The sequence below is a fragment of the Phalacrocorax aristotelis genome, chromosome 4, assembly GCF_949628215.1.
Source record: "Phalacrocorax aristotelis chromosome 4, bGulAri2.1, whole genome shotgun sequence".
NCBI lineage: Eukaryota > Metazoa > Chordata > Aves > Suliformes > Phalacrocoracidae > Phalacrocorax > Phalacrocorax aristotelis.
The window spans coordinates 40,761,021-40,781,124 of record NC_134279.1 but is presented as its reverse complement, the minus strand read 5'-3'; the positions used below and the strand labels follow the sequence as shown (position 1 = coordinate 40,781,124).

Here is a 20,104-nt window from a genome sequence, read left to right as displayed (position 1 = left end):
GTATATTTACTTTTTGGTTATTATATATGTGAATTATTAATATAGTTCTGCCTGATTGCATGAGCTTGTATGTGCTGGGGATGATCTGCAGTTCTGGTTGTAGGGGTTGTGTATCTTGAAATACATGATAGAGTTGGGTGGCAAGCACAACCACATAATGTGATAGTGGAGTATCACATTGCATCTTGGAAGTGTGCCTTCTGGCAGGGCAAGGTGCTTCATATCTCACTGTGAAACAAAGCCTTAATCTTTCTCCTGCAACTTAACCCCACTGGCCATATTGTCAGTAAATCATAGTTTCCAGGCTAACGGGCCATTACTGGATTTGGGAATGGAAGTGCCATGTTATATAATGACTTTAGGAATGTTCTGGCTGTGGGACACAAAAGACGACAGATCAATGGGTGAGTTCTACACTTAAAATGCTGTTAAACTGTGTGCTAATAACTTCCTTAGGTTTATATAGCTTCCTTCAAACTTGTCAGCCCTTCTGCTCTTGGAATTGAATGTTGAACTGAGGTCTGCTGCTGAAAAAGTATGTGAAAGTATCTCTTCCTGAAGTAAACAGAGACACAGGGTCCGTCTGTAGCCTGGTGGTCCATATATTATTGTCAATGATGCTACATACCGTGAGGTGTGTTTATCGCTTCTTCTTATTTTTCTAAATTGCTTTTTGACCCTTCACTTAACAAAAGCTACTCCTTAATACAACACTATTTCAGTGTGCTTATTATGTCAATATTGTAATGATTTACACTTGTTAAACTACAGATAATTATATATATATGTGTTTATATAAAAAGTAAACTGTTAAAATAACTTATTTTCAGTTATGTCAGAAAGCTAAGATTTGTTTAAATGCATTAGGGAATTCAATCCGTTATGCTAGTTCCAAAATATGTTCTGTATGTCTTTATAGCTTCCAGTAGCACTATTTTTACTTCTTATCAATTAGCTTGAGTTGAAAGGCACTGAAAGAACACATACTGATTAGCATTTTCAAATATTCTTCTTCCAATCAGTAAATTATATTCAAATGCCAACACAAATTGTAACATTTAGTCTATGTGAAAACAAATTGAACAGTTGGTTCCACCTAACATTTAAATAATATTTATTATAAGGGTATTTCTGGGTTGGGTACTCTATGAGTTTCCAGATTCCTTCATTTTTTGCATAGCCGTGTATGTTGGTTTTAAAAGACAGTTTTTATTACTTCAAATGACAGGAGACTCCAGTAACCTTTGAGCTAGCAACTTCACTTTAGCCCATACTAATTCTCTTAATGGCTACTAAAATTTATAGTAATAGCAGAAATGCCTTGCATTGGCATTAGACAAAAACAGAAGTACTTCTTGGCAGGTTCCTGAGTGGATTCATGTAATTTAATATGCATTTTTTGATTACTGTCTAACCTTCTGCAACCTTTACTGTCTGTCTTTCGCCATTAAAGATTCATCTCCCAGTCTATCGAGTGAAATAATAGTCTGAATAGATCTGAATTACCTCATCTTGACCTATTTTAAATCAGTACAGACCAATGAGTACAATAATTTCAGCAGCGTGTATCTTTAGAAGCTGATCACTGGGACAAAAAGTCCCCAAACATATTCTAGAATGTATCAACCCATTAATTAATATAATTTTTCACCATTTTAGCATAGCCCTGAGCAAGCACGTTTCAATGGCAAATGGCCATTCTATTGAACGGAGTGTTAGGCTGATCCTTCTGTTACAGACTGCAAGGTTTATTCACATAAATCCCTGTGAATTAAGGTGGAGTGCCAAGGCAGGTACTGTACTGAGACAGGATGCGGATCAGAAACAAAGCCAACTGTAGACATTCTCAGTAAATATACCTGGATTTTTCTGTGACTTAAAGATTTTACTTAGGCATAACTCAGGATTAGGTTGTGCAGCCCAGCTCCTCTGAAGAGAAATTGTGTTTGTAACTGTAATAATGTTAGAATCTTGTTCTCAGCTTCTTATGACTTTCTGAAAGCTACTTTTTAGACTGAAGTCTTTTACATCTATTCTGTGTTCATCTGAATGTTTTTGGAAAGTTGAACAAACTTATCAATAAGTTTGTGTGAGTGGGAATTAAATTGTTTATTTTACTATTTTAAAGGTTATTTTGCTACATTTTATGTGTCAAAGCAGGAACAAAAATCTGAAGTGTGATAAGTGCTTTCAGAAAAATACTTTTATATGGTTGAAGCTATTTGACATTCAGAATCAGACCTTTAACACGTGGAAGATGTTAGAAAGGTTTTTATACCTTTTTAATACCCCATGTGATAACAATCTTCAGTTTGTCTGTGTATGTATGGCTGACTCAATACATGGAATATTAAATGGCATTCTTGCTCTCATCTGAGGCCCTCAGTTTACTCAGAATGTACAAATATTGCCTTAGTCATTTCGGCCACAGTATAGAAATACGACTTCATTATGAAACAAAAAGGAAAGGAAAATTCCATAGCAATATAATTTTATATTAAGAAGTAATATGGAATCTGTGTACTAATTTAGTATAGAAATGCTTAAAGAGCTAATAACGAATAAAGATAATATCTAAGTACCACCATTTTTTATTCTTTGGATGACCTAAAGAATTCTGTTATTTTCCAGCAATTTTAATCATACATGTTCATGGGTACTGATATATGTCACAAATATCAATGCGCTTTTTATCATTACTTCTATATATGCAGCATTCTTTTTTTGCTGGACCGAATGTGCGAGCAATTAAATTAGTCTATACGCATATTTTGTGTGGGCAGAAATATCTTGTAACCAAAAAATTACCTGTCCATAGTGACTCAGGTACAATGAAGTTATTGCTGGCTAATTGCTAAGTATGTATTTTTTCATAAATGAATTTGCTAACTAAAAGCCTATGAAAAAATGGAGGTCAGTTTTTCTAACCTGATCAACTCTGCTTGCTTTTTGCTTCTTAAATAAGACAGTAACCTATCATATGTGTTCTTTTGGTGATGAATTGGCTCTTAACTACTCTGACCTTTGTATATTTTGTTTTATTGTCTTTTCTTTCTTTTGTGCTATGAAAGTTGGATACTTCCTACTTTTTGAAGTTCAAGCAGAGAATACACTTCAGCAGAAATTTGTAAATTATGGTTTCTGGCATATAACATTAGAGCGATATGCAGTTTTGCAGTTTGCTATGTACACATATGACAGGTGTAGAGCAGGTTCCAGATTATTTTCCTAATGTAAGAACATGCAAAAAAACTAATACACAATTTCTGGGTTTATGTATTTATAACTTAACATGGAAGCAGGTTCATGCAAGGCAGAGTGCTACTTAAATTTATTTGGAATATCTTTGAAATATCAATCATAGTATATTTAGAAGTATAATATTTGAAGCAGTAAATATAATAATGTTTAGCCCCAAACCTGAGAATACTGTAAGTTTAGAGCTTTTCTAATTCATATAAATATATAATTTTAATGAAGAAAATATTATGCAAATTTAATGTTGACTTCCTAGATATCACATGAATTGCTACTTATATAAACTATATTGTAAGCACCACTGTGTGTGAAGAAAAAAGTGCGTGTGGGTCTTCTCTGTCAAGGTTTGGCATGCATGTCTGTTTTGAGATAGGGCCAAACTGGGGTTTTACTACCTGATTTACCTTTGGGAACTGTCAAAAGTGTCAGTCTTTTCCTTTGAGAAAATTTCTCTGTCAAGCCACTAGTCCTCTTCTTCAGTGTTACCTGATGGGGTAACGAGTGCAGCTTTCCTGCTGCTGGCATGGCTTAAGCAGTCCAAGCACCTTGTGCCTAATAACTTGGAAAATGGGAGGTCTTGGCCCAAAGGTGCTCAAATGCTAATCTCTAACTATAGAAATAGCTGTACTACTTTAAGGATCTATTTCCCACTACTAATACCCTGTGTTCTTACATACTTATGTAAATCTGTTGTCTGCGTCGTCACTTTCTAGTATAAAATATCATGTTCTAATAAGATCTCTTATATTTTTTTTTCTGATTCTCATGTCAGGATAGTAATGGCTTTTTTTCCCCACTAATCACAATATAAAAATCTGAATTATTTTCATCAGATTGTTTTATGTTTCTGAAATGCATCAAACAATATCATGTAACAGAATATTTAGAGAGGACTATATGCAAGGGTAACCATGGAAGTGAGTGAACACTGACATCAGATGGTGGGGAATTAACATTAAGTAGCCCCAACCAAAACCACTTAGCAGGAACCATAAAATGAAAAATACATTCTCAATTTTTGTTTCCTTTTTATTCTGCTATTTTAATGTTAGGATAGCTAGATCTTGAAAAGCATTCTGGAAAATAGTAAGTATACTGAAATATGAGACTTAAATTTCTCAATTAAGAATTCCAAAATGGGTGGGGGGTGGGAACCAGAAAAAAAAAAAAATCCGGTGTATTTTACTTTCCAGCAATCAAAATTAAATTGTATGATTATTTATTACTTAACCAACTCAAAATTTTAACACATTTTAAGCATCCTGTGGAAATCAAATGATTGATAAAAAGTTTCGTGGCAAGAATTTTAAGTTGCTGGCTGGTTCTACCATTTAAATTTTTTTTCTGAGGTGCTAGTAAATGAACTAGATGTTCTTTGATAAAAGTGTGATACTCAAATATTGAAATATTAGGTATTTTTATAAACACATGCTTTACATCCTTGCTGAGAACACAGTTTGTCCATATAAATTATGAAGTGTGTGGATTAGTGTAGTTCTGCTGCATCTCTTGAGTGTATTTCACATATAAAAGGCGTCTGCTTTTACTTGACATATTAGAATTGTCATGAACCAAAAATTCACTGTGCATAAATGTAATTACCTGCCATGATTGAGAGCTGACTGCAGCACTTGAGTAGCTATGGGGTGTAAAATAGGTAAATTACAGTTTGGTTGCATTGCCTTGATTTTTGAAGGTGATCTATTCTGGTGATAAAGTTATCAAAATCATTAAGATTAAAAAAAAAATTACATTTTTCTCATTCTTTATGTTGAGATAAAAACCGTAATTTTAATTGTCAAGCAAAGTTTTGGAAAAGGGTTATAAGAAGTTGGAGTTGGAAGAATGCCCCTAATCTGAGATCTGATAAGGGATGTGTCTGATGCCCAAAATGTGCTATATGTACCTTCCATTTTAAAAGGAATGCAATTCACAGGAGCACAGAAAATGTCGTTTTATGTCGTATTATGCATGACAGTGGCTAGTACCAGATGCTGAAACAGCAAGCTCTATTTTATTCTTGTACCTAATAGCCTAAGAAACACTGCCTCCATTCCTTAGTGAGCTTAGGAGGTGATTAGCTTCAGTGTGTCTATTTGGCTACTTCTGCAGAAAGGAGGAAGTCATACATTCACTCCATCATGCAGCTGCCATGTGCATCTTTCTGTTAATGTTATTCAAGCTAAGCTTTTACTGGTCGATATGTATATGCACACACCCCCTCCCATATGTATAGATAAATGTCTGTGTCTGTGCCTGTGAGTGAGCTTGTGTGCTGGCTCTGAGTAGGTCACCTCAGCGTCAAAGGTTAATCAGAGTAGCACTGCATATAGACAGGTTAGAAGCAGGTTAAAATAGGCAGGCCAGTGCACCAGATTAATGTAGCTATGTTATTTCTGGGACCTGTGGTGGTATTGCACAGTATTGTGCAGGGTTGATAAATCAAAGCAGTTAAATGGCAAGTCAGGTACCCCTAAGGATTGTGCTGTTCTCCATACCCTTTGATTCAATTCTAGACATTTTTCTCTTTAAACCAAGGGAGGATAGTTAGAGAAGGAATATTATTCTCTCTCCTGTAATGGGAGGGGAAATTAAAGAGGAGCAGGGTGTCCCAAGTTAATATCTGATTCTTTATGCTGACCTGTCAGCTGCTGCAAGGATTGGTAAAGGAAAGTGTCTTTGTAGCAAACACAGAAATCCCACGAGTTTGAATTATGATATGTGGTCTTGGCTTAGGAGACTGTTTTCATCTAGTTGCTGCAATATGATATTGTTGAGCATAAATGCCCTTATATCATTAAAAAAAATATTCCCCATTCTGTATTGAATTACCAGAAAAAATTATTCCATTACACAAGAGGAGCACAATACAAGTTCTATAAAAATGTCAGTTCATAATATATGCAGATGTATGTATAGATTGCACCTAAGTCATTCATGGAGAGAATCAGTCTCAAGAGAGACTTCAGCAAAGAATGAATAAACAAATGCTTAGGTGCCTGCTGTTGTACAGGCATTGATAGTTTTTGACATAATGACATGTTTCAGTCTTACTCTAAAATACTAATAGCTGTTTCACAGCATCGTTCAAGTTAATAAAGTGTGCTGAAGGCTATGTCACCTAATATAATGGATCGCTACATAATAAAGGAAAAGTAAGATGAATTGGAGATTTATTTTCAAGAGCATCTCTTCAGATTGTAGCTTAGTCAGTTACCGGTGGACCTGGAAAATTATTCTGATTTGGAAGCGATAGCTCTTGACAAGGGCAGTGGAAAGTATTTTGTTACCTACGGAAGCATACATCCAGTGCCTTTCCTGCTTTTGTCGTCTTCCAGATCCTATCATTTCTCTTCTCTCAGTTTCTCTCAAACACATGAAATAGGAAAACAGAGTTCTGGAAGGGATATCTTCCTGCCCCAAGCACACCTTTTCTTTGTCTGCTCCAGCAGCTTAATAGTGAAGGCGGATAGGCCTCCTCACTGCACATCTCTTGTTACCTGCTTCTGATGATGGCTTCAGTACTAACTAGCAGTATTGTACAACACTTCAGCCAGTCTGCTACTAATCTGCTGCTCTTGGTGCTACAGATGCTCTCTTTGGCCTTGCGTGCTTTTCCTGCCTTTGCTGTTTCTGGTCAAAGAAGCCATCCTTTCCATCACTGAGCAGCTGTAGGGTGTGCAGTTGCCTGTTTGCAGTTAGGTGCTCATGAATGTTGGCTTGTAAAACTACAATCAAATAAGCTTTCAGGACACTCTTGAAGCACTTTCTCTGTTAACTCTATTCCCTCTTTACATGCTTCAGCACAGGAAAGCAGGTTGGGTGTTCCTGCATTATCTGCATAAATCACATCTCTGGCCTGTTCTGCTACGGCTTTCATAACTATTGCCTTAATTAACATAGAAATGAAACTCCAACAGACTGTCATGAGTGTCTCTGCCATACAGTCTCATCTACAGAGAAATGTGAAAATATCTATGCTAGAACTGTTTATAGTAGTTTGCAAATGATGTTTTTAATTTCTAGATATGTATAATTTCATAATTGCTTTATACATCAGGCATTTATTCCTGAAGACCTTAACTGGATTTTGAAGGCGTATCTAAGTAATGAAACGGAACTCTATGAATTAAAGCAAGCCGTGGAACATATGAGTTTACATTATGTGTTTTAATTTTTTTTTTTTTTTTCAGCATAATTTGAAAAGTTCTGTTTAGCACCCAGGAGAAAAACATTAAACAGCTCTGCATTTTGTTTTTCAGTATGCAGTGACCTGGAATTCAGGGAGGTTGCAAACAGATTGAGAGACTGGTTTAAGGCACTTCATGAAAGTGGAATTCAGAACAAGAAGACTAGGATTGTTCAAAGGCCTGAAAGAAGCAGTAAGAGATTTCTACTTGTCTTATTTGATGTTCTTTTTGATACTTTTCTGTACTTTTGTATTTCCATTGCTAAGACTTGCCTTATTCTCATGCGCTCTGAATAGGCATGTGTATGAAACTATAACTTTGTGCTTTTCTAAAGTTAATTTCTTATTTATGGCTTAACACTGATATAAGATGTTCACTTTAAACTTTCAATGTTAATGAGCAGGACTCTTGCACATAAGGATGTATGGCAGCTACCATTTACAATGCTTTCATTTGTGAATGCTATCAAATTGTCTGTTTGATAAAGCTTGATAATTAGCTGCTGTATAAGGAGTTATGCATATATGTAATATATATATTATAAGTGTATAAGTGAGTTGCTGAATGGTTACCCCTAAGAAATAACATAGACGAGCTGTAATTATGTGTGACCCATCATTGCTAGTTGATGCCACTGTAGGTATTGGTACAGAAAAACACATGGAAATGAAGCTTGTAAGTAAAAAGGAATTTTCAAGGTTATAGTTCAAATTGGAAAAGACTCAGGAGTACTAAGGAAGTGGAAACAGTAGGGGGTGTAATTTGGTTTTAACCCTCTCAAATATTTAAATAGGTTTTTTGTTGTGGAAAGTAGTAAAGTTTTAAGTTTTAAAATGTAATTGTCAAAGGGCTTATTTAAAATAGCAACTGAAGTGTGCAATAATAGTTTCAACAGTGATGTCCTACTGTGAAGAAGAGTCAAATTAGATTTCACAAGCCATAAAACTCTACCTTTCCTTAATATGAAGAGCAAACTCTGAATTCTTCCAGAGTATGTTTCACAGAACTTGGCCACCAATTGCTGCTTAGCTTAGTTCCTTCATTATTAACTTCTTAAGTATTTGGGATTTTTTTTTTTTTTAAGCTTTTGCTTTATTGCTATTTGTAGCATTACTTTTTTCAAAAAATCCATTTATTTCATTTAATTGGAAATGTCATTTCATGCTAAGGAAATAAGAATAATTCTGCAAAACGCAACGAATTAAAGATGATTCTGTGTTATCTGGGAATACTTCTCTTAACATAGAGAAAAAGTGTTTCTGAAGAAAGGTGGTAATTCAGTAATGTCACTTTTTATTGAAAAAAATACATTTAAAAGCGTATATTTCCAACTTACATTCTGGTTGGTGCCCATAACTGGCATGTGATCTGCTTCTCATCCAGTGATGAAAATAGCAGAAATACAGAGTTTGCAGCTCTTAAGTAAACATTTATTGTGTAGTAATAAAGAAAATGAATGTAATAGTATAGCTAGTGTTAGCATATCGTTCAGGTAAAGGTCAGCTGAAACAACTGTTTGGTTTGTTTTCAGATGTCGATGGTCACTTACTATAACGTTAGCAGCGTTTGTGAGATTATGTCATGATTCCTAATGTTGATTTTACACTTAGTACATCCTAAATGTTCATGTTTTGGCACTTCACATACAATGCAGAAGATAATAATGATCTGCTTAGATTATGTAGACCAAAGCAGTTAGATATATGAGTATTTTTAGAACAGATTGCATGAAGCACTTTGGGCTGAAAATGTTATGGTCCCATTCTGATTAACTTCCTCCAAAGTTTTAGGGCCTGTTCGATCTTTCCCACCTAATGTGAGCCAGTAAAGGCGTCTTTCTAAGGCAGGTAGACAGATGTATTTGCCTTTAAAAGCCTTCAGATGAGGATCTTCTTTATGAATACATTTTTTCCAATTGAGGGGGGAAAAAAAGGGTTTCTGGCTCAGTTTTCAGAATTTCCTTTTGGAAAACTTCAAAGTCACGAAGTTCTCTTTTGACGGTATGAAGAATTCACACATACTTTAGGAGGTATCTGAAATTTTAGGCACAAGTTAGACTGGATTCTACCCTGCCAGTTTTTTGAGGGACACAATCACAAGTTGTTTTGGATGGCTAAAAATAGCCTTTTCAGGGCTCTTTTTCATCAACAGGTAAGGAAATATAATCTGTGTGGAAAAATGTTTTCATTGTACTACTGACTTTAAATTCCCTGTGAACATGGTGCTGTCAGAAATGTTTGACTTATGCTTGTAATGTGGTACCAGAAATTAATCCTAAACACCTAGAATGTTGTACAAGTATTATTTTATTACTATGCTGGATTTAAATTAGATTTTTTTGTTTCAAAGGGTTGCACCTCATCAACCTTAAAATAGAGGTAGTGTTGTTACAAGAATGTTGAAAAGCTTGCTATTTGTTATAGGAATGCTAGGATGTAAACATGGAAGTTTGATGAGGGTTCAGCATGTTTATTTTCATTTTAGTAAAACAAAGTTAATCAAATTGTAGAAAATGGTTGCACATAAGATGTTCAGTTTGTCCTATCTTCTTTTCTTTTTCTGTTTAAAAAAGAGTTTTTCAACAAAACCCACAGTGTTTCACAAAAACATTTGAACAAAAACTGTTTAGAATCTAGTGTTTTAGTACCGTGGTCAGTTACTCAAATTGCATATATCTAATTGTGGGGGGAAAAAATTGCTTTCAAATATAAAAGATCCTATTTGCACAATATTTACTTGATTTTATAAATATCCAATATTTACTTGATGAATTAATTTGACAGGCTACTGAAAAAAGGCAGTTCATCTATAGACAGGAAGTGATTGAATGAGTATTTGATCAGCAGTAGTTTTCTTCCATTTGTGGATTTGGGGATGCAAAAATTGTTTAAAAACTGGTTTCATTAATGCGACTATATGGTTTTTCTGGTATGTACGTTTCTGAACTTCAAAATTTCTCATTTGATGCAGCAAATCTTATGAGAAACTGACATGTCTGTTGTTTAGAAGAAAATGTTACGTCAATATGTGCCTGTAAACACACAAAGAATCAAAAATAATGATAGCCATTCAACGTGGTAATGTGCTTTCTAATACCATTACAAAATTCCTAAAACTGTTCTTCAGGAGCTAAGGTCTCGAGGGGTATCCCTAATGAAATCCCTCAAATTTGGTCTCCAAAGTCATAGGAGGTCTAAAACATCAGGTGCATTAATTTTTAGGTCCAGCCCCTATTTTGGGGATATCTGAGAGCTACACCTAGAAATAAATCTTGCAAAGAACTTCTTAACCATGTATGATGACCTTATACTTAGCACATGAGGCTTAGTGATGTGTACAGAAAAACAGCTACAATTACAAAACCACCCGAATGCAACTTCCTCTTTCAGAGTCCTCATTATTCTAGCAAATCCCTGGAGCTGTTCATTACCCTTGGGGAGTTAAAAATCTCTGTTGGCACCCTTTCCCCCAGGCTGTTCTTTATTCTTGTCATAGAGTTCCTTCCTCACTAAAAAAACATTCTGTATTTTAAAAAGTAATTTGTGACATCCTTTCTGGTTGTCTGTTTGCATTTAGGATTTTTCATATTTCGGTCTCTGGTGACACCTGGGATGGGATTTATTAAAAGGCTTGGGCACAGTCCTTTTGACAAGGTAGATGTGGTGCAAGTTTATAGTGCCTTGCTGGTGCTTTTCAGAGTTGTTCCAGCTATTAAATAGTCCACATTGATCCGTGCAATCATTAATATTATTTCTAAACAAAACAAACAGTAGTGTTTTTCTACTAGAACCATCAATAAGCTGATGACAAGTTAAAAATGTAAGGTGCCTACATTGTTGTGTTTTCACAAGAGTTACATAACTTTGTTTAACACTTTTTTCCAAAGCTGAATCTTATTCGTAATGCAGACTAGAATATTTCAAATAATTAATAGGATTTTATTTCCAAAATTCCTTTTGTGCCCAGATGTATTCAAATTGCATATATCTAGAAGTAGAATTACTATAAATGCTACATTAACACTTAAATCTTGTCCTCAGGCCATTTATGGTATAAGTAGATGATGCAAAGGGGAGAAGGATGCTTCACCCCCATATTGCAATAATACCCCCTTTATTATTCCCTTGTGGGTGGGGAAACCAGGAGTTAAAAAAATTGAGATTTTACGTACCTGTTTAAAGTCTTTTAAAATATTTGGTTTATTTCTGTATTAATTTTGTGTGATTAATTTTTGTGGGAATTAATGCATCAAATGCCTAGCACAACAAATACCATAGTCCCACAAATACTTCTGCTAACAGGCAGTCTGTGTCTGGAGAATACTTGTGCACCTTGTCATGTTAGAAGATGAAAGAACAGAGGCCAAAGGTAATAGAGGATCTTCTTATGGCTTGGGAATAATATGATTATCTGGAGTCTAATACACTAATAATTTTGAAAATAACAGAAAAATACAAGAAGTCTAAAAGAAAATTACTTATAAATGGCTTGTCTAGAACTAGCGTGGTGAGATATTATTGCATTAAAATTGCCAAATACCCTTAAAAACTTGCAGCAGGAAAAGACAAATTTTGTATAGAAAAATGTAAATAAAATTCAGATCTTTGCTTGAAGAGACACGGCTGACATTATGTAGAGATAAATTAAATTTCTCTGATCTTCATTGCTGAAGCATATTTGGAAACCCTGATGTACAGACAGAACTCGTAAGCAGAACAATACATTTTTGCTTACCTGCTGTCAGAACTCTCCCATACAGTCATTGTATAGTTACAAGAGATTAAAAGAACTGCAGTTTTAAACATCATTCTTGATGTCTTGAAAATGCTGACTGCTGGAGAATTTGCCTCCTTCCTGAGATCGTCTCAGATAATGTCCCTTAATTGTACCTTTTTTTGCAAAATGAGCCAGTTATCCTAGGTTTATTGTAAGACCTCTGGTACCTTCCCCATGTCTTGCCCTAACCCAGGCTCCACTTCTGTCTGTGTAATCATAGTGAGCGGGAATATATTATAACTTTGGACAGGTGACAAAGAATGTTATGCCTAATGCTGTCTCCTTCTTGGGCTAGTATGGAGCAGGATGAGTCTCACCTAGATCAGCACTTTTGTGAACAGTAAATACAACAGAAAACATTCACATTGCTTGGTTCTCTCTATAGTTCAGTCCTTCCTGCCCAGGTCTCTCCTGATAAAACTACATTAGGAAGACCTGTTCCCAGATTGTGCATGGTAGGCCTCAGCTGTGAGATGCTGTTAACTGAAGATTTTCTGATAGCCAAAATATTAGACAAATCCATCAGAAGTGAAAACCTTCTTGCTATGCAGCTTGTACCCTGAATAAGTAAAAGCCATGGTCTAGATGGCAGTCAGGACTCTAGCAGAGTGCATGTGTGTTTATTCACATGTACGATCTGTCAGTGTCTTTTACTGTACTGGACAGCGTACTGGTATTGGAAAGAATCATGCAGTTTACTTCTCTTGGCATATTAGATAAACAATTTTAGATAATGCAGTATGTGAGCCATATGTACGTATGCTGCCTTGGTTTCCACATAATGTCAAAAGCTGTCTTCCTCAATGTACACAAGGATTTATTACTTATGAGTTTAACAAGCAGGCAAACAATAGTTTTACCTTGAAAAGTAGATTATATTTACTAAGAGTTGAAATTCTCCCCTGAGAAATAATCAGAAACGCAGGAGCATTTCTGTTGTTCCTTCTGAGGAAATGTTTTGAATGCTAGAGTATAAGCCCTGGAGGAGAGGTATATTTCTCAATCATATCTCCCTTGGGATTGTTTTGGCTGAGGAAAAGAGCTTAAGCTGGTATTTCACATTTTTCTAGACAATGTTCAGAAATAGCTGCGTAAAATCTCATTTCATTATGGTATATGGAAATAGATTTCAAATAAGTAGTTAAAATGAGAGAAAGATAAACTCTTATTTCTAATTTAGACATCTCAGCGGAAATTTTGCTCTCCTCAGTATAATGTCCTGGTACTTACTCATCAAGGATAAATTACTATCCTTCAGCTATACTAATTTTCCCCCCTTGGTTTCTGCTTTTTGTTTTGTGTCACAACTGTGAAAAAATGTGTAAGAACAGCATTCCAGTTGGTGCATAAAGTGATAATGTGTTTATTCTGTGATTAGGGCAATTAGTTTCCTAGTTCTAGGTCACCAGGTGATTTTGTGATTCTTAGTTCTGTATCACCTGACCCCCTCGTGTCAAACCATGCTAGCAGATGTTAAACTCTAGGTATGTACTTAAGTGCTTTCCTGACTCTTTTTCTCAAGCATAGTACCTTCAAGAGTGACACTTGTATTATTTTACCAATATTATAGTAGAGGAAGAAAGTCATTGCAGAGAGAATGTACTTCTGATAATCTTAAGTTTGGACAGTTCCTTAAAGGTTCTTTAAAATTGAACCAAGAATTTTATTTTACCACAGTAATCTCTTAAGATTTTATAATGTGAACATGGAACTGGTGATCTTCATGTGCTGTAGCAGTTTTGGAGGAGGTGGACTGCTCAATTTTAGATCAAAGCTGCTTCTGTCTCTGTCAACATGTGCCCGGCTTACCTCTGAAATACTTTGGCCATTTTTATTTATTTTATCTGAACTAATATTTGACCTAGATTTCAAGACATTTTTACGCTATACTGCAGTGACTGATGGTTGTGAAAGAGTTTGGCTTGGTGAAACAAGCCAAATGAAATAAGAAGAGAGGTGATTTTTCTCTATTTAAGACACTAACATTGTAAATACAAGATAAAAGGAACAACTGAAAAAATAGTAAAACCAACAGCAAATCTACCTGGGCTGTAATTAAAAAATACAAAATAATTCAGAAGCATATTCTGAAAGGAGAAACATAAACTTCTTTCAAGATAAAGCATTATTAGTTTTTGAAATTATTACATCAAACAGTTTTTTAGTAGAAAGCTAAACTGCATGACCTATGGTGCTTTTTCTCCAGTATATGGTGCTATTTAATAGATAGGTTATGGCAGCTTTAATATATGCAAACTTTATTTTTCAGGCTTGGAAATAACAAAGGATATTTCTTGCATGAAACGTTATTGTTTGAAGTAGGTTTGTTAATTCTGATGCACCAGTTATGATATATTCCTGTTTACTAGGAATTGTACATCATAAATATCAGACTTCAAACTCTAAATATTAAACCATAGTTATGTTGAACTTTAGCTGGATTTATAGAAAATATTAGAACATAATGACATTTTTCCGGTGCTTTCCTGTTGATATCAGTGATTTGTAATACAATCATCTGGGTTTTAATGATATTGCTGGCTCCAATGCAAATGTTTTCATTTCAAGCTCTGTCCTTAACTATGACAAATGTAATAGATAAAAATCCAGTGGGACATCCCTATTAGACACACTTTTTAAAAAACCTAAAAGCTATATAGAAAGAAGTGAATAAAAATTGAGGAATGGGAATAGAGGATGAACTCAATTCACAGGCTAATGCTAGTTAAAAAAATCAAGAAAAAAAATAGGGATAAAATCTTCTGCAGATATATAATATTGTTCCAGCCTTAATTTAGTGATGCATAAAACCTCTGAAATGTTCAGTGGTCTCTCACTTTTCCTCAAACAAATTTATTTCTTTTTAGAGTAAAATTTGAAACTGACTGAGAGAAATAAAAGAAGTAGCAGGTGTTTGCGTTTTTTCCCCTTTTCCTTAGCGGAGTTTATTAAACACATAGCGTTAGCTTCTAGTGTCCTAAAATACAAAGTATTTAATGATGGGAGCTTTTCCAGCATGGATCACAAACGCTAATTTAAAAATACTTTGTCCCAAGCTTGAAAATGATGTCTCTTTCAATGAACTTATGCTTAAGATTCCAGATGCAGATGTGTTACCTACAATTATCTACTTTGGCCCACAAGATCCATCCCTGAACACAACTTCAGAGTGACTTTTATCTTAAATTCCCTTTTAGCTGGCACCTTACTCATTACAATCTGCCTCCTCATGGTTGTTCTTTTTCTGCAACTTCTCTTAGAGTTTGTTGAGCTGGCCAGAATGCCAAATTCAGAAAAATCTTGTGAGCACAAGAATAATTCCCCTCTTCATGCAGATACACAAAAGGCAGGATAGGGAACAGTATGTTTCACACTGACCCCTTTCTGAATCCACAGTCTTGAGGAGGATCTCTAGCAGGGAAAAGAGAAATATCTGGGAAGTGTTAAGAGGCCTTCAGGAACAGAGCCTTAGAGGTAAATAATGTTACCCTGAAGCTTCATCCTTAGCCAAATTGTTTTAAGGTGGAGAAACCTTCTACAATTTTTCAAATTGGAAACACCTGTTAAATAATTTTGGTATCTTTTACAAACAAAGTTGAATAACACATCTGCTGTATATCCTTATTAATTTAGTCAGGTCCTGTCGCTGTCTGCTCTTTCTAATCCACAAAAAAATAAGTTGTATTGTCTTGATGTCTTATCAGGGGCTGGAGAGAAAGGGAGCAAGTCTGTTGGTTGAATGCTTGGCTGTCATTTTAAAATGCGTTAAACACATGAAAATCATAATAAATATAAAATGGCTTGCTTTTTTTTTTCTTTCAAACAGAATTAATAATGAATGTGACAGATCAATAGGAAGCAAGAAAAAGTGAGACTGCCCTGATAAAAAGTCATAGTTAATTTAGGATTTCTGGGGAAGGGAAGTTTATGTGGTTGTCTGACCACATAAGTCTTTGGCGCTATCAGCTTTCTTCTTTTCCTTTTCGAAAAGGTTGTCATACTGTAGCATGGACATTTCCGTGTACATATATGTCTAAAGGAAAATTTACTGATTTCTAAGCTTGATTACTGAGTTACGCAAGTTGACCTGTTTTAGCAGTATAGAAACACTTTTCATATTTCTCTATTGTTTTGAGAACAGCTAAGGCAGGCTTGATTTTAACAGCAACAGAAACTGAGAATTCTTGTGTGCTCTCATGTCAACTTTTCTATAGCCACATCACCAATCTCATTTTTTTAGTGCTCAGTTTTAGCTTAAAAGTTTTTAGAAGCATAGTATTTCATAGCACTAAATCTCGTTCTGTATTAGGATGTGTACTCAACTGCCTGGCCACGTGCACGATAAGCCTGTGGTACAACCCATAGCACATGAACAGGAAAAAACGTGTGTGTATATATCAAATGCAGCTCACATCTTCTACCTAGGCAAGAGGCCTGGTGGTTTCTGAATTTCCCATCCATGTTCATGTGCAAGTCTGCATGTACTTTACAGTTGATGCAGGAAAAACAAACATGAGGTCTGAGCTCTGGCTACAGGAATAATTAACTCAGCCTGTTCCTGGTGGCCCTTTTTCCACGCAACAATTTAGGAAGATGCAAGCTGCATTAGTAGATCTGATACTGGCACAGCCAGCTCTTCCTAGCAATCATCTTTTCCATGGCCTCCTCTAAGATGTAAAGTACATCAGGTAAAGATAAAATACCATAAATTTCAAGGCATTGCTGAGAAAGAATATTGTGTTCCTTTTTCATAGAATTGAATATATGTTATAGGAAGAAACAAATGGACTCCAACAAGTTACCTGGCACTTTTTTTCTTCTTATTTCTGTAAACATTGCAAACCACTTAAGCTTCACTCTCCCATTTTATAATATCACTAAAATTCTTTAACATAATTATTTTCCAGGAAATCACTGTAGATCATTTATTACTGTACATAATGTGTGTCCTATAGGTATAATATTTGACAAGAAAACTCATATTTCTAAATGCTTTGAGGCCGATGGTGGGATTAATTTTTCTGGCAGGCTAATTTATTTGTTTTTTAAAAACGAAGCTGACATAATTTATACATAGTATTTCAGTAGCATACACTGTTTATGTATTGTATCTATGTACTACTGGAGCAATTTCCATGCTGCAACATTCTTTTGTGGTGGCTGAGCTCGGCAGCTGCTATATCTTTTCTGCTATTTGATTATGGGGTTTTTTCCTCCCCCCTCTCAGGATTTGATACCAGCATTTTGCCAATTTGCAAAGACTCCCTTGGCTGGATGTTTAACAGGCTTGATACGAACTATGACCTGTTGTTGGACCAGTCAGAACTTGGAAGCATTTACCTTGACAAGAATGAGCCATGCACAAGGGCGTTCTTCAATTCTTGTGACACGTACAAGGACAGTTTGATATCTAACAATGAGTGGTGCTACTGCTTCCAAAGGCAGCAAGGTAAGAGATGAGAACCACCTGTGTATGTGAATGACCAATCTTTTTGTAGTACTTTATCTTTTTTTAACATATTAAGAAGGTTACAGTGAAGTACAAGCGCTTAAATGCTGTACCAGAAATCTGTGTAAACAACCCAAGCTAAATGGAAAGACTTGCTAGAAATTCAAGCCTTCTAAATAAAGTGCAAAACAGCAGCTAATGCTTTTACAGCAATATTGTTTCTCATGCCAAATTCCAGTAAGTGTGCAGAGGAAAGAGACCAAAATAAAGAACAAAATTACTTAAATTATTTCTTTCCCAATCTACTATGTCTCCTTTATAAAATAAACTTTTTTATTGCTAAAGTAGGGCATCTTAATGTTTTATTTTGTGAGCCTATTAAAATAACTGAATGAACATTATGGATAAAGTTATTTCCGGTCATTTGGACCTAAAACCAATTGATTTTTACTGCCTAGATGAATCTCTTGTTAATGTCCTGATGTGATTTGGTTAAACAAATAAACACAACCTATAAGCATTATTTTCCTGAGGATCATGTAACAATTTTAGATCTAGGTGAGACATCACATAAATTATATAATCAAACCAGTGGTAACGAATCAAAGAATTTACTCATTAAATATCAGCTGAAACTGGACAGAATTGACCCTTCATTTTTCTTATGAACATGAAGGAGATTTTCAAAGAAATAAATAGCAACCAGGGTCCAAATTTCTACTGCCACTACAAGAGATAAAGACTGATACCAAATCAGGAAAGTTTGCAAAATCAGTTCAGCCTTTTTGAAAATTTTAGTATCAGTTTTTAAATCTCACTTGTGCCCTTAAAAGTCTTGTGATAAATTCCTGTTAGCACTCCGCGTCTATGGTTTGACTCTGATTTTGTGGAAAACGCAGAATCACAGAATAGCAGGGGTTGGACAGGACCCCTGGAGATCATCTGGTCCAACCCCCCTGCTTGAGCAGGCACACCTAGAGCAGGGGGCACAGGAACGCATCCAGGCGGGTTTTGAATGTCTCCAGGGAGGGAGACTCCACAGCCTCCCTGGGCAGCCTGTTCCACTGCTCTGGCACCCTCACAGGGAAGAAGTTTTTCCTCATAAAGACTGTTATTATGCCACACCTGCCTATTATAAATCTGAACAAAAATAAAGCTGTACTTCTGTAGATACATACTAAATAGCAGACTTCTTTTCTTTGGTAACTTTGTCATTAAAATTTAACATTTAATCTTTCAAAACACCTTTTTTTTTGTTTTGTAGTAGAGCAATATTTTGACTTTTATTTTTAGAAGCATGTATGTACTGCTAACAAAATTAGTATATGAAAAATAAACCATCCCAGAAGTAAAGTGGTTCTTAAAGTAAAAACGTAACATGTTCTGTTTGTTTGTCTTTAAAATAAAAAAAAAACAGACACCACCATAATCATTTCAGCTTAAAAATAAACAACCTTACGCTTTGGAGGGCAGCATAATTCTTTTCAGTTGTCAGAGAAAGTACAGCACATAACATGTGGCCTAATATGGTCCAAGGTTCTTCTACCAATTGGCTCTTCTTCCAATTTCATATAACGCGTGTACAGCATAACCAGGGCATTAAGAAAGCATTTCCACAGATTAGTTTCAAGTAGTTTTGTATTCTATAGCCTATAAATACTGTTTGTCTAAAATATTTGCTCAGTGTACTGCTAGAACCCAAGGATGGTAAGGTAAAGACTGATCTAAACACTACTGAATTATACTAATGGTACCCCAAAGGCTAAAAATCTGGGGCCTGCCTTTGAGTGACACTGATTCTCCCTGTTGTAGAATCCAACATTATCAAGCTTTTCTTCCCTTTTTACCAATTTCCTCAGTCTCTTGACCATGGTGTTGTGATAAGGTGCTGATTTAAAATGGATTATATAGCTTTTGATACAACAGTATGTCTGAGCATATAGTAAAAAAAGATGTATCGTCATCATTGTAAATGAGGTGAAAGCTCAGTTTAGGCAATCCTTGCACAATAAACATGTACTCCATCCCTCCAAATTAACACTGTCAACAAAATCTGTATTCTCCTTTTTTGAAGGTGTATGGAGAAGAACAAAGCATATACTCTTCTTTTGTCATATCTTATTATTAGCTCTTGCGCAGCTGAGTCCTAACTCCCTAGTGTGATCCACTGAATTATCTGTTCATAATTCACAGTGTTATGCTGAACCTTGTAATATGTTCATGTTTGGTTATGTTTTACCCGATTGAACAGTCTAAATAAGACCTTTAACTAGACCTTTGCTATTAATGGCAAAGAGATGGTTAGGTAGAGAAACCCAGTAGCTTCTTTCTGATGTTTACTAAAATTAAGTTGATGTTAACAGAATGCTTCAAGCCATGTAGACAGCTGGCTGTATTCATCAAGCTTAGTGTGTGCTTTCTGGGCAGATCT

General features: G+C 35.3%; 1 protein-coding gene across 1 annotated transcript in view; it reads left to right on the top strand.

Moving 5' to 3' along the window:
* The window catches only part of SPOCK3 (SPARC (osteonectin), cwcv and kazal like domains proteoglycan 3), a 225,988-nt gene that overhangs the window by 196,744 nt on the left and 9,140 nt on the right, over nt 1–20,104 (top strand). Inside the window, exons 7-8 of the mRNA XM_075091076.1 lie at nt 7,521–7,640; nt 17,452–17,673. Coding sequence (XP_074947177.1) covers nt 7,521–7,640; nt 17,452–17,673 — 342 coding nt within the window. The remainder of the gene's footprint in view (nt 1–7,520; nt 7,641–17,451; nt 17,674–20,104) is intronic.